Source organism: Chelmon rostratus, chromosome 17, assembly GCF_017976325.1.
Source record: "Chelmon rostratus isolate fCheRos1 chromosome 17, fCheRos1.pri, whole genome shotgun sequence".
Taxonomy (NCBI): Eukaryota; Metazoa; Chordata; class Actinopteri; order Chaetodontiformes; family Chaetodontidae; genus Chelmon; species Chelmon rostratus.
The window spans coordinates 1,519,106-1,535,079 of NC_055674.1; the positions used below are offsets into that span (position 1 = coordinate 1,519,106).

General features: G+C 43.2%; 1 protein-coding gene across 1 annotated transcript; it reads right to left on the reverse strand.

Moving 5' to 3' along the window:
• Positions 1-205: 205 nt before the first annotated feature.
• pigq (phosphatidylinositol glycan anchor biosynthesis, class Q) lies at positions 206-14,661 on the reverse strand. Its single transcript, XM_041956787.1, has 14 exons — positions 14,564-14,661; positions 13,161-13,353; positions 12,708-12,894; positions 12,391-12,578; positions 11,967-12,163; positions 11,521-11,652; positions 10,657-10,777; positions 9,649-9,775; positions 9,333-9,486; positions 5,233-5,344; positions 5,018-5,098; positions 3,613-3,727; positions 3,253-3,314; positions 206-2,414 (listed from the first exon to the last, which is right to left on the reverse strand). Exons 2-14 carry the CDS (start codon positions 13,311-13,313, stop codon positions 2,262-2,264), a joined length of 1,782 nt encoding a protein of 593 aa, XP_041812721.1. The 5' UTR covers positions 13,314-13,353; positions 14,564-14,661; the 3' UTR covers positions 206-2,261.
• Positions 14,662-15,974: the final 1,313 nt, after the last annotated feature.

Genomic DNA, 15,974 nt, shown 5'->3' on the forward strand with positions numbered 1-15,974 from the left:
GTAAGACTGGATATGTGCATGCTGCAGCTGCACTCTGGAGGATTTTCATTGTAGTTTATGCTTAAATAAAGCTCATTAAATCTAAGCACATAAATTCTGTTTGGAATTAATTATTAATGGAGCAGCTCTGCGTTTGTCTCTTACTGACATTTTAGATTAGATTAAATCATGTAAGACTGGCAGGATTTCTATTCAAATTCTTTTATTAGCTATTTATGAACAGATAAGAAGGGATCATCTGAAAAGAAGAGACATCAGCAAATTAAATATGCATTAATTTTATCAAATGGCAATGGAAGATTCACAACAGCTAAATAGGGGATGATAAAATAAAAGGTTAATTAAAAATAAGTCAACAAATTTAACAGATTCACTGTAAGAAATGACAAATCGGTGCTGAGGATGCTAAAGTGGGGAGGGGTGCAAAGCATGAGGTAAAATAAAACAGAAATAATTCACATTAAAGAAATAGTCTGAACAGGCTGATGTGTTGCTTGCTGCCGAACCAAAAAAAAAAGAGTCAAATGACAGAATGAACATCAGACCGGCCACAATGTGTTTAGCTTAGCTTAGCACAAAGACTGAAAGCAGGTGGACTGCTTCAGCCACAAAGCCGTCTGATGTATCGACCGTTTCTGTTAATGAGAGCTGGTTCAGGTCGACTCTTCTTCATAAAAAATGAGATGAATAGGCACATTAACAAAACAAAAAAGACAACGCTGACAAACTGACCCTGAGCAGAATCAGTCTTACTTATAAGGATTTGCTTTGTACCATAATAGTACAGCATGACCCTCGTGTCCCTCTGTCAGCGTATGAAGGGAATACGACAATCAATGAAACTAAAGTAAAACACTAAATCATTCAACTTAAACTCTTAAGATTAAAAAACTTTGCATTTAAAAGCAATAAAAAATGGTTTGTCCAGTTAGTATCATTTGAAGTAGACTCTTGCTTTAATTCTAATAATATAAAATCTAATAAATCTACATGGTCAGTGCAGTTAATACATAAATACCTGATGTCTATGTGGAATTCTGCCCCGTGTTAGTGGACCCATGCAGGCTTTAAAGGCTACACAGCGGGCCTTAAGATTTTTCTCCAACTGCTGTTTTCAAGGTCAAATTCAATTTCCACACTAAAAACTGAGTCTCTTTTCTACTTCTGCTACTGTTATGCTATATTTTAGCATTGAGCATCATCCCATAATTTTTCCCATGTGGTCACAGTGGCTGCTGTCCAGCAAAAGTTATTGTCTCGCTTTAAGACGACTTCTAAAACGTCTCTAGGAGCTCCAGTGTTCAACGCGTTGGAGGGAACCAGTGACATACTGGTGACGTAGTGATTCGTACAGCTGCAACATTTGTTATGTCAAGTTTGTCTTGATGGGTGGGGCTGGAGCGAAGGTGGAGTTACTGAAACCAATACGTTTACATAAATGTGCTCATCATTTCTCATGACAGCACACCTTTCAGATTATGAGGTGTCTGTCGTGAAGTCCTACAGGTGGTGCTACAGGAAAGCTCATGGAGTTGTGTTGTTGTGTGTTGTAGAAGGAGGAAGGGTTTACTCTGTGGGGAACATGAATGAGCTCAGCGAAGCAGAATGAAAAGCTGCTGCCGGTTTGTCACTGTTTGTTTGTGTTATGCTGCTGCCTTTCTATTGGCTCACAGTGCTTATGTCACTCATGCTGCACTGTCATATAACACCTTCTGCTAACAACAGCTGGATTCACGAGATCATTCAAACACACGGCTTTGGTCCTTCATGACGTGGAGAAGTAAAGTACTGTTCACTCCACCTTCCAGTTCTTATATTTAATTTCCTCCACAACTAAAGAAAACACCTGATGTCGACACACTGGCAGGATTTTCCTGAATAAAATGACTGAGAATGAAGGATTTTCATCAGGTTCATGTTCTGTACATTTTATGATCACAGGTCTTATAACAACAGTGGGACATGACTACTTGCTGGTTTTTAGGCTTGTGGCTGGCGTTGCCGTGTTCATTGTGCTCTAAAACGTCGACTCATTTTTGTTCGTCTTCTGGCTGATCAGAAAACAACCAATCAGATAAAAAGTGCGATGACTCTGCAGCTGTGTGGCGTTCTTCGTTCATCCGACATGAAAGAAGCTTAACTCAAAGGTCTTCGTACTGAGTTCCCCCTCTTTCCCTCCATCTGTGTGTTTCCATCTCATTATTTATTCAGTCACTTCCTTTTCCTCCGTCCCCTCATCTCTCTCACATTTCTGATGCCTCTCAGTCAGTTTTGGTGGTTTTGTGTCTCCAGGGGTAAATCAGCTCCCCAACAAACAGTTTCTTGACCAGGGCAACCCACGAGTCTTTGGGGTAACAGCTGTAAGTCGGGGTGCGGTAGGTCTGAACCACTGTGCTGCACTTCAGAGGGTTAATCTGAGGAAGGAAACAGAATATGAACGAATACTGAAAAAGAGACAAAAATGATGGTGTCGCTGGAGAAGTAATCATCCTTTACTTCTGCAAAACTACCCAAACTACAGTGGAAGAGTCCATTATACAGATTCTCAGAACAGACGTGGAGGAAAATATTTTACATAGCAGGAAAAAAACAAACTACTTTTGCGTTCTCAATAAAAAAACTGTTTGTGTCCTGCAGCAATATGACTTCTAACCCACATCTTTCAAAATAAAAGCATCATTTCTCACACATTAACTGAACAGAGCACTTAAATTCACCTCCAGACATATTTTAACACACAAGAAAAACAAACAAAAAGTGTGTTTTAACTAATAATTCATATCCAATATGATTTTCTACAAAATAATTCAATCAACCATCTCATCTCCTCCTCCTTTCTCATTGAAAAATCCAGAATCTATTAATACTGGAGGATGTCCATCTCCAAACTAATTGAGATGTCACAAAATCATCTCGTACGTACGTCCAGATGTTAAACTGAGATTTAAGAAGAGCCTTTCCAGCTGATCTACGTAAAAACAAAATCTGCACACTGAAGGTCAGACATCACAGTGATGGCACATTTTAAACTCAGGTATCCCTCGCTTCACTTCCTGTCCTTAGTGGAAATAATGAAATGCATCCCAGAGGGTTTATGAGACAGAAAACTGATCTGTACCAACGTACAGGAGGCTGCAGTAGTCAAGGTGACAGGGAAAACAAGTGGAGAGAGCAAGGAGCTGATTCTGGAAACTGTTGTCAGACCAAACTCCAACTTCTACATTTAAAGAAACACAAAACGTGACCTCTCACCTCCATCAGCAGGTGAAGCGCCGTCCCCGGCTCCTCACACAGCACCCTGAACTTCACGCCCTCTGTCAAGGTCATGACACACACATCAGTCAGAGCAGAAGTCTACTGTGGAGGATTTTAATCACTTTAAAGCACGTTTATTCATCATGTCGTCATCTGTCCTTCCGCACTGAGTTCATATGAACTCATTATGCTAAATAAGCTAAATGTGAGCTGAAGTCTAACCAGATCATCTGGTCTACATAAAGAACCTCATGCAGTTTCATATTTAATAAAGTGCAATTTTCTATTTTATCCTGATTCTGTTTAAAGAACTTATTGAACTAGAATTAACAGTTCACACTGATAGAGGTGACATACCTGCCAGCCTGTAGGAGCGACAGAGGCGGAGGCCCATCGCAAATAGAGGGAAGGAGTTAATGAAGTCCACGCTGAGGTGGAGGACGCCCTGGAACAGCACCACCACCAGCCGCAACTGCACAACACAGGGACACACAGGGGTTAAACAGGAAGCCATCCTACTGCGAGTAATTAAGGCTGGACTCAGGAATTAAGACTGAAACTGAAACTTGGAAATGTTCTGCATGGTGTTGTTGAAGTTTAATCCAATAATCTACTATTGGACATGTTCCTGGTTTGCCTCGGTGAACAAATTGGAGCAAACGTTTATCTGCTCCACCCAGAGTCTATTTATAACCATCAAACACACCCTGAGCAGTTTCTGGCTTCTTCGCTGAAACCGCCGTCAGCTCACATTTCTGTCACTGCTGTCGTTAGAGAGACGCCGGCAGTGACGGACTGTCACTGTGGACAAAAAGCAGAAAACTGTCCACAGAAGTTTGTCAGACCGCCGCTTCGTCCGTCCCCGCCGCCGTTTGGTGGTCGCGGCTGAAGGAAGAGCTCACGTGAAAGAACTGCGTCGGTTTAAGAGTTGATGTTTCTGAAGCCGACTCAACGTCAAACGCAATTTTCATTTTTGTGGCTGTTTTTTCTCCTCTCCCTCCATTTTTCTGGCTCTGTCGCAGGAAGGTAACACCTCATTCTTAATCCTGTTGACAAAGCTCTGATTGCTTTTCCAACCAGGGAAACTGCTGCCAGCGAGCACAACATCACACCTGTTTGAAAGCAAGTCGAATCCGTCAGCTGATGATCGAACAGCAGCAAGTGGCGGAGATGCTTTTGATAAACTTTAATTTGAAAGCGTTTTCAGAGACATTCGGTGAATTTTCTATTTAGGTTCAGCAACAACAAGTCAGGTCAACGCAGCATGTATTTACAGCGCTACTGATACGCACACATATTTTGAGTCAGTATATGTGGTGAGTGGAGACCACAACCAACCATCAGCCATTCTGCAGCTGATTTCTGAGGCTGATTCAAAACTAATTTGACTAATTTTAGGCCACTAAATAAATAATTCAGCATTTCTTTTGTATGGTTTCACTCCTGGTCAGCGTGAAGGCAGCTTTGAAACAGCTTTTATTAATTCATATCCTGATAGTGCCTGAGGAAGTTTAATGGGAAGATTATCCGGTGCTGATTATTGGGGAAACAGAGACAAAGTTGACGCGTCCAGAGGAAATTACCAATAAAACCTTTTCTGAGACTCAGACTCAGTATTTCCAGAATCCTGCTTACAGCTACAGGTGGAGGTGACTCAGGGGTCTGGAACCAGGCTAGCACAGAAGTGCTTTGAGCTGTAGAAGCATTTTCTATCTATGGACGCCGGAGACATCAAGGCGTCTTCACTCGTGACCCGTCTTACCAGAGTGAAGACCAGGTAGTAGAGAGCTGTGGTGGGCAGCAGGAACAGCAGGACGGTGAACAGCAGCGTTCCGATGAAGAGCTGAAACACCAGGAACACGTTCACAGTCAGCACTTCTGTGTGTGTGTGATGATGACAATGATGTGTGTGTGATGATGATGTGTGTGTGTGTGTGTGTGTGTGTGTGTGCGTGTGTGTGTGCGTGCGTGGGCGACCTGGTCCAGGTCGTAGGAGCAGGAGTCCACCCTCTGCCGCAGGACGTTCCACTTCTTCCCTCTGAAGAGCCTCCAGAGAGACGAGAGGCCGTAGATCTTCAGACAGTAGAGCCTGGCAGAGACGCAGACACAGCTGATGACACGCATACGACAATAACACCTGAGCGACGGTTATCCAGCTGAACAGCAGCAGGAAACATCCAGAAGGAACAAGGCAGAGCGCAGAGGAGAGAGGCCTCAGAGAGGCAGAGAGCAGAGGAGAGGCAGAGGAGAGAGACCTCAGAGAGGTAGAGGAGAGGCAGAGGAGAGCAGAGGAGAGCAGCCTCAGAGAGGCAGAGCGCAGAGGAGAGGCAGAGGAGAGAGGCCTCAGAGAGGCAGAGAGCAGAGGAGAGGCAGAGGAGAGCAGCCTCAGAGAGGCAGAGTGCAGAGGAGAGGCAGAGGAGAGAGGCCTCAGAGAGGTAGAGGAGAGGCAGAGGAGAGCAGAGGAGAGGCAGAGGAGAGAGGCCTCAGAGAGGTAGAGGAGAGCAGAGGAGAGGCAGAGGAGAGAGGCCTCAGAGAGGCCTCAGAGAGGCCTCAGAGAGGCAGAGGAGAGCAGAGGAGAGAGGCCTCAGAGAGGCAGAGGAGAGCAGAGGAGAGAGGCCTCAGAGAGGCAGAGGAGAGCAGAGGAGAGAGGCAGAGGGGAGAGGCCTCAGAGAGCAGAGGAGAGGCAGAGGAGAGCAGAGGAGAGGCAGAGGAGAGAGGCCTCAAAGAGGCCTCAGAGAGGCCTCAGAGAGGCCTCAGAGAGGCCTCAGAGAGGCAGAGGAGAGCAGAGGAGAGAGGCAGAGGGGAGACGACAGAACTGGTTTGGGCTGTTTTAACAAATTCAAATGTGAGTTCATGTTTGTACTGAGAGAATTGATCCAAGTGTCTGATCAGACAGCTCATACTGATAAACTGTACTATTTCAATAGTGTGGATTTCAGTGGACAGTTTGTTCTGTTTGGATTTCAACCGATGGTTTCACTAAAGGATGAATCTCCATTAAAGATTTAATTCAAAACCATTTTCCACCTTCAGTTCTTACTGTATAGAGACGATGTTTAATCTCTTTCATTTACATTTCTTTGTACTGGCACTAATGGAAAAGAATGACAAATATCCAGCGTGTTTCTTTCCCAGCTCTGACGGTTGGATATTCAAAGAAAATGAATAAATATGCAAATAAATTCAAAACCAAAGCAGAGAAGTCACCGTCATCTCTCATCACATTAGATCTGTTATCATTTCCTCTTACACACATTTCAGGAACACTTTGATTAATTATTAACCAAGCAACAAAAACCTGGACTTAAATAGGAGGCTTTAAATTCAAAATGCAAAGAAAAATGAGTTTTCAGAAGTTTTATTTACGTCTGATGGAGGCCGACATCATTCCTCCTAAAGACAGGCAGGAGCTTTGAAGCTCCTGAAGCTCACTGAAAGGCTTTATTCATCCTCCCCCATGAAGAAAGTGAATTGTGATCGCAGCAGGAGATATTTTTAGAAGCAGGCGTTCAGATTTAATAAGTTACTCCGACTGAGGTTCTCAGACAGAATTTAAACACACACTCAACCATATTCCAAGAGCTGTTGGAGCATAAATATGTGAGAAGGAAAGTGGGTAATATTTCATTACGCACCACGGGCGAGAGAGCCAAGCTATCTTTAGAGCAAATGCATAATTCAGTCAATCCTCTCCTCCAACATCTAAGTCTATTATCACAGTGTTCAGGCCTCCATCACACCACACGTCAGCCTCAACAGATCTACAGCCATCAGTCCTCCTGGTTTAAAGTAAAGCTGAACGGAGACCAAAGGAGGAGAGAGTCGATTTAACAGTCATAATTTAAGAATATTAACAATCATAGTATCACCAGATTTATCCCTTAATCTCCAAAAAGGAATTACCAAAACATGACACGATACCAGATTAAAGAAGATTAGCAAACAATACGACACGAAGACGCAGGGACAGAGTTTAAACTATATTTTGATCTTTGTGACCGACCAGACTGTACAGCACATGTTTCAGACTGAAATAAGACTGCAGTGATGCTGGCAGCTCTTATATCGACCTCATGGTGGCGCTAGAAGATATATTGACAGTGAGGAGCGCAGGAGAAGCAGCCGTGTCTGAGGAGCACAGCGTGTGCCAACAGAAGCAGGCTGAAGGAAACAACCCCAGGCAGTAAATTATTTCATACAACCGTCCGGCTCGGTTACACAACACATAAAACAAAACATCCTGTTCTGCAGGTCGGGTTCAGGTGATTTATGTTGTCGTACCAGCTCTCATTGAAGGGATAATAACTGCGCTATTCTCTGCTTTCTTTCGAGGGAACTTTTAATGTGTGCATGGCTTCACAGATATTTGAATCCTGTGGGTGTTTTTCTGCTGTTCTTCATCCTCTGGCTCAGTTCCTGAGACACAGGCCTGTCTTCTGCTTTCCAAGAGCCAGCTCCCAGTGAGGGGGATCATCTGAAGTTCCTCTGACTGATCAGGAGTAAAACAACACTTCATGTCTCTCAAACTTGATGTGTTACTTAATACAATGACGTGCTGTAATGTTTATTTCTGTTCTAGTCAACACCTCCCATAGAGAGCAGGTCCAAAAGAGGACGATAACGATGGTCCTTCCATCACTTTGGTCCACAGCAACATGTCTCACCAACTAATGCCAGGAAATTCAGTTCATCCCCCCCAGTAAAAGCTCCCTGATGTGTTTCATGTGTTTCCTGAACCTTTTGTCTAACAGCGAGAGAAAAATATCCACGTTCATGTAGGAAAAATGTCAAAATGTTGGGCGGACTGCCATCAAACCCAAGAGGCTCTCCATGCTGCACAGCTGCTCTCCTGGTGCAGACGGAGGCGCCTCTCAACCCCCACTCAACCCCCGCAATGCCATTTGGAAAGGTTAAACCAAGAGCGTGTCAATAAGGAACTGTAATTAAAACATCTTTACTCTAGCAACAGAGGAAGAAAAAGGTTGGACAGATACGCCCCCCGCAGGAAATCTCAGGAACATCTCACATAAACCAACAGCGAGTCCCAACTCAGTCCCACATACTGAGCAGCTTTCAGTATGTGTGTGTTCACAGTAAGAAAATGAGTCTGTGTGCTGCTGATGGACACTATTGTCTCATGCACATAAGAAAAAGAAATGTTATTAAAATAATTTGTAGATGGTCCCTAACCCCATTAGTGCATAAAAACTTTAAAATTAAATTAAATCTTTGGAAAAACGTTCTGCAGCTGCAGTTTAATTGACTAATCTAAAGGCGCACATGCAGCACTGTATTATTTACCGTTAGTATAAAACAAGTTTGCAAATACTAACTGCAAAAATTAATGTAGTATCATATATATTTTTTACTGGTGCTTAACAAATCCCAGAATGGCCAAGCGATTTTTTTTGACACAAATGTCAAAGTGTTGATCTGAAGTTAGCAGCAAAAGGAGCAACTATGAGCAGGTTGTTTAGACGTTTGAGGGACTCCATCCAAACCTCCACACAGTGACTGTCACACCAGACAGGAAGCCGTTCATATAAAGCACACGATACGATACGACCAACACACGAGTGAGATCTTCAGTTTGACAGGTTGCAACAAACAAGCTGCTGAAACACTTAAATCAACCACGCATGCAGGAGCCCTGCAGAACGTATCATCAGTTTGAGAGTGACAATCATCTGTGAAACAGGATGCCGCCGTTTGTCATCTCCGTGCACGAAGCAGCGCTCGCAAATCACGTCTGTGAAACAGGACTTTTCCCAAGCAGAGCAAATTTACACGCTAGACTGCTTCTGTTAGCTCGGCAGGTCGTTACAGACAAGTGCTGCCTGTCAAAATACTCTGCGCTGACTTTGAAACGCTCGGAGTAATTAAACCTCTCAAATCTTTGACCCCATCATGAGTGAGCAGCAGCCACTCAGGACAGTTTATGAGTCAGTCCTCAGAGAAGCTACACAGACAATACTTCTTAATGCTGCTCGTTTTATTAGATCACAGCACTCTGTTCTCTGTTCCAGACATGAAAAACTGAATCTAAACTAGCGACTGAACGTGTGCTGAGGCCTCACCTGGCTCCGTACACGTAGAAGCAGTAGATGTGGAAGGTGAGCAGAGCAACCATGTCAGAGAGCAGAGAGAGGGCGAAGGTCAGGCCCAGGCAGGCTGACAGGCCCCCGTACCACAGAATCCCCTCGATGAAGGGAGACATCAGGTGGATGTAGCCTGGATGGGAGGAGGGTACATCAAGGTGAAGGTCTGACCTTTGAAGCCACTAACAGAGCTGATTTCTGTATTCTTTTAGCATGAAAATGAGATCATCAATACAAAATAAAGCCCTGAGTGTGTGTGTGTGTGTGTGTGTGTGTGTTTTGTGCTGGGACTCACTGATCCACAGGTGAATGTGGTAGAGGAAGAAGCGGCCCAGAACCTGGTCCAGGGCCCGGTTCATCTTCAGCCCCGCAGGAGCTCCCATCAGCCACTGCAGCAGCTCGTCCAGCTCTTTGGCCACATGCTGAGGAAGAATCACAGGAGCGTGACGGCAGGACAAATAAATCTGACATCGTTTCACCTCATCAGCGGTTTGCTGATGTGTGCGACTTCATCGCTGTGACCGAATTATAATTTTAAAACTAAAACATTCTCGCAGCAAAAAGCTAAAAAAGCCTCGTTTTGGATTCACAGCACAGCGTCCTTTAAACTGAACCGTCCTTTGAGTGAACATCAACAGTGGCAACAGTGGAAATCATGTTTGAAACTTTAAGGTCCAGTGTGGAGGATTTAGAGGATCTACTGGCAGAAATGGAATATAATATTCACAGTTATGTTTTCATTAGTGTAGAATCATCTGAAAATAAGTCCTCTTCCACAGAATCCACCACCGTGCACCCCCATATTTCTACAGTAGCCCAGAACGGACAAACCAAACACTGGTTCCAGAGAGACTTCAGAAGGGCGAGGGGTGTTCAGTTGGTTGCAATCTGCAGCCTCACCACTAGATGCCACTAAATCCCACACACTGGATCTTTAATAGCCTGTTTGTTTTGAGATAATAATTATAGTTTTGTTTCACTTCTTTTGTATTTCCAGTCTATTGTCCTGAGAGAATGACTTAATCGTTTTATTATCTTGATTTCCTGTTATTTGCTCTATTTGTAAGCTGAATTTTAATTACTTTTTAGCCTTCATTCGATGGTCCACAGTGTAGCAACTGACAGGATAAATGAGGGGGGCAGACTGGAACTGAACTGGTGTTGTAGTACAACCATTAGGCTCCCAGTGCACCACAGTACACACAATACGAGCCTGATAAAGGCCCAACCTGACAAACATAAGAAAAACGAGTGTCGGGGGCAAACGTTGCTCATTTCATCCCGTGGAGTGTGTTACACATACATCAGCTGCAGGCACCAGTGTGTTGGCCAACATGGTGATGTGGTTGTCTCTGTAGAGCCACGACATGAGCAACACGCCGAGAGCCACGTCCACCAGGAACGACACCAAGATGTTCGCTTTTCTGCAGACAGACAGGAGGACGGACGTGAAGGTGACAGGACAGGAGGACAACTACAGCACTTTCAGCACTGGTTTATCTCTCTAAGGCGACTAAAACAGAATAATTTTAACAACGTGAAATTAAACACACAGAGAGCAGCACAAACAGCAGATCAGAGACACACTCACAGCGAGGTTACAGCGCACTCACAGGTTTCCTTCAGTCAATATTAACAGCAGAGTTTTTTATTTAGATCTGGATCTGACCAGCTGACTGCTTCCTAATGATCAGACTTGATCAACTGTGTTTCTGGCACATTTCCAAGCATCTTTAACCTTCCGGAGATTTCTTCCATTTTTTCAGATTAAAGGTCTGTTTGGAGAGTTTTTCCTGATCTCAGTGGGGGGTCTAAGAATAAAGGGCCTCGTATGCTGCACAGATTGTAAAGCCCCCATGTGAATAAAATTGATCTGACCTGACTTAAATATTCTGAATGAGCTGGTTGTGGCCTGACGGTGGTGAAGCCACACAGTCGGTTGTCAGTCCCACACTTTTGTCCTCCACTACTGGACACAAGTTCTTGGGATTTTCTCTGGATAACATGTTCCTCAGAGGATAATTACTGATAACTTTGCTAACCTCACTACTTTAACTATAAACACATTAGTATAAAGCTCTGGAAGCTGCCCGAGGACGATCAGAAAGCTTCAAACGAGCAAAGTACCCATGACATCAGCGAGTGTCAAGGTTTAACAAACGGTCACCTCATGAAGTGTGTGTGTCCGACGGCTGGTTTCACTGAGCTGAGCGTCCTCATTTGTTCGGTTCTGTAGCTGAGCTGGTCACAGGTGGACAGCTTGCTGGACAGGAAGCGCAGCGGATAAAGACTGAAGATCCTAAAGATGATAAATAAGAACAAAAACACAAGTGAAAAAATGAATGTGAAAGCGTTTGGATTTGAGGAAAGACACAATAAGATATAAATCAGTCAGAACTGAGACGATGTAATCTGGTTATATATTTGTTGTAAAACTGATCAATACCAAGGCCTTTTTTAATGATTGACATCTCCAGTAAGAACCAATGGGCTGAGAGCTATCGACAGGAAGTCAGAATATACGGAGAGACAGACTAACTCATTGTTGATTTGGGTCTTTTCATGTGATCTGCTGATAGTAAGAAAAACACTGAATATTTCCTCCCTTCTCACCGGATGTTACAGATCCAGGTCCATACGGACAGCAGCCAGCTGACGAGCAGGCAGAGCGGCACGGAGGCCTGTTTGAGCAGCTCCACGACGATGCTGGCCTCTCGACCTTCAGACTGCCAGTGTGTGGACTTCAGTGGCCCGTCGTCGTATTTGTCCATGAAGAACAGAGGCTGGCTGTGGGCCACCGTCTGGAACATCTGGACCAGGAGGCAGCAGGATTAAGTCAGCACAGGTTGTTGAATGTTAATCCAATAACTACAATTATCATGGAAGCATATAAACAGGATCAAACGCTGCAGATTAAATATTAACTGGAAAAATGAACAAATAAAAGTAAAATAACACTTTCTGATGCTGAGTAAAATCATGTCAGCCTGATTTTCTCAGTGCACAGGGATTAAACCCTATCACCTCTGTCTTGTACCTGTCTCAGCTCAGATGGTGGGTCAGTTTTGGGGTCAGGAACTCCGTTTTCAATGGGGTGAAGCTGCGACAACATCACCTTCCTCTGCTCGTAGTGGACAAAGATCACCTTCTCCTCTTCATCACCTCCAGCCTCTCCATCACCCTCCTCGGTCTTCTTCTTTGTCTCCTGCTGAGCTGCTCTTCCATCTGGTCAGGACAAAGATTATCAACCTCTGACAGCTTTCTTTATCAGCTGTCAGCCTGTCCTAAACTCCCCCAGCAGAAACGTCCACTGCGTCTGCACAAACCCAGCGAGTGTCAGTCTGAGTGTCTTACTCTGATCCCGGCTGAGGACCTGGCAGGTGAAGCCCGTCTTTCCCATCTCACGGTTGATCTGGAGCCAGCGTTCCTGAGGGAAGATGGTGCTGAGGTCTCTGAGGAAGCTCTCCATGCCCTCCTGACCCTCTTTGGGTAGACTCCACGAGCCCAGCACCGACAGCTCCACCCGACTCTGGGCCCGCATCTGGGTGAAAAAGATGGAGGTGTGCAGCGAGGGAGGAGGAGAGGCTGATACAAACTGCTAACCCTCGAGAATAAGGTTTTGATACGTCATCTCCAGCTGTCATCTTTGTTTGGACTCGGAAAATTAGGAAAAATATAAACATATTTCATCTTTCAGAAAATATGATGCTTGTCTCTGTGACTCAAATGTCAACAATACATTAGAGGCACAAACTGGGTCGGATTTAACCCTAATCCAGACCTGACGGGACCTGGATCTGCACTGACCTGCTGGAGGTACTGTTTGACCTGTCCGGGGATGAACGGGTAGTGGATGACCGCCAGCACCACAGCAGAGTTGTGGCCGGAGATCCAGCGACCGACCAGCAGCCCGCTCTCCGCCCGGTTACAGCACTGCGGGAAGAAGATCTTCAGGACCATGACTTCAGCTCAGTATTCTGCCTCCTGCCGCTCTGATGATCTGAGAAAGAGATGAAAAACCACCAGGTCCAAGGACCAAAACTAACAATATATTAGTCCATCTCTCATCTTTCAAACTTTAAAGACACCTCGCAAATATGTAGTTTCAGTCAACAGCTGCTCGCTGTAGCTTTTATCAAACAATCAGGAGGAAATAATACGCTTGCTGGGGACTATTTTCAGCGGTGGATTACTCCACAAACTAAAGAAAAGAAGGAGCATGTCAGCCATAGTGACAGTGAGAAAATAACAACAGTGTGGCTCACTGATGAGTTTTATAGTTTTTGGACAACAATGGAGCTCTGTGTCACAGAGGAAGAAGCACATTAGGCTTTGATACACACGATAAGACAATAAGGCCTCTTGTCTGTGAGACAGGCGGCAGTTTCAACATCCTGAAATTGAATTTTAAGATTTTCGGTTGGAAAGGAGCATAAAACAACAATAATTTCACATTGATCAGTAAAATCTTCTGTGAGTCAAAGGACATAGTTCTGACAGACATTGGGGTTATTTACATGAAACGAAACAATGGATTAAATATGGAAAACCCGGAAATGAGAATGTTTGAATACATTGTGAAAAGTATTTGTGCTGCTGTCACATGCTATTTCAACAAAAACTTCAAGCATACACAAAAGTGAATTCTACTAAAATAGTTCATTCCTGATGTATGCCGAATTGAATAATGAGCTCCTTATAAATCAGGAAAGATATTCCCGTTGGTGAGGGCTAAATATCTGATTTCCAGATTTCTGTAGGGAGTTCGGTGAACAAACAGACCGTATCTCGACGGTTGATCTCACTGTATGCCCTTCAAATATTGAGTTTAAAGCGTGTTGTTGTGGCAACACATAAAGCCTGGGGCAGGATAGCCATTGATGTCAATGACAGCAAAGTCAATTTGCAAGCTAGCACGGGAAAGTAGGTTAGCTGTAGTGAAAGCTAGCAAAAAACAATTACCGACAGAATGAGACGAAGTTACTAAAAATTAATATGAAAAACGATGGACAGTTACGGCCGACTGATTCTGTCGTTTAGTTTACAAATTCCTGCTCTAACTTCACCACAGTCCTTTAACTGGAAGCGTTCAAAAGCAAATTTAATTATCTCAACGAAGCGACATCACAAAGCAGAGACGTAAAACTGTGGAACGGCAAAGCACAATCAAGATGAAGTGTGTATGTGTGTGTGTAAAATACATCATTTACCTTTAACAGCACCGAGAGCTTCCACCTTCCATTTGTAACGTCGAGCTGAGTTAAACTAACTAGAGAGCGGCGCCATATTCTCTGTTGACAGTCCAGCGCATAAACTGCTCCGGTGAGAAACACACGTTCATGTGTTTCATTTATAGCGACCGTCGAGTTTTATTTAATTCTATTTTTACAATTTACGGTGGAAAATGTCAGTTGGACTATGACAAAAACAATTATGAAAACATTCAACGATCTCTACAATTTGTTTATTTGAATATAGTATTTTTTTGCCTACTCTGTCAAAGTTCAGTTTGGCCACTTTAATTTGAAACTCATAACCGGACGTTTTATTAGATGAAATCATGAATACTCGCGCAGGTCTAATTCAGACTATTGATCTGAAAAACTATTCTTAACAAGACTGATTATGATATTTATCATGAGTTTTTATCAAAACAACTGCAGCGATAGTACATGTTCATGACCATGACCACTAGAATGAATGACAGGGATTAACACTCATGACAGGAGGTGAACAAAACATTTATAAACACACACATACACACACACACACGCGTGTATCTTTGAAACTGCAATATATTCAGCTTTTGGTGCAATAAAGAGAAAGAGAATCTAGTAATAAAATAGCAACAATTATAATTTTGTAAACAGGAAAAACAATGATGTAAATCTACTACTGCTACTAATAATAGTAGTTACAATAATAATAATTATCTGACTGTTACTCACCAGTAGATGGCCAGTGAACTGTGTGATGATGCTGCTGTCAGAGTTGTTGCTGAATGAGGAGTTGGCCCAACTGTAAAGAGATTTATCTCCTCCTGCAGTGACACAGCGAGAAAAGAGCGGGACGAAAATCTCCAACAGACTAAAAATAACAAATGTATTGTTGACAGGTTAATAGTATCAAACACTTTAAGACTAAAATGTCTTGCCACAGGACATTAAAACTGATTAAAATCCCTCTCATTACTTTTAAGGCACTTCAGAATTAGTATTCAACTGTAAAAGTAAAAGTTAAAAGTTTATTTCAACTGTTTTCAGTGCAGAAATCGTAAGCACTTATATTTGATTTGTTTATTTTGTTAGATTTCTTACTTTTTATTTCAGTGGGTTTTGAATTTACTGCTGCTTTCTATCAGTGTTGCTCTTATGGAAGCATTATTATCTATATATTATCTCTATTATTATCTATTTTATCATCATGGTATAGTCTTGCATTTATTTTCTATTTTATTGGTTAATCCTGTTTTGACTATTTTCTGTCTAGTGTTTTTTTAACAAATGCAAAGTGTGTATGTTGTTCTTAGTTCACTAACCGATAAACTAATTTGAATTAAAAACTACACTACCCAGTAGATGTAGCGAGAATTGCTCGCGATGCCTTGTGGGTAAGCCGGAA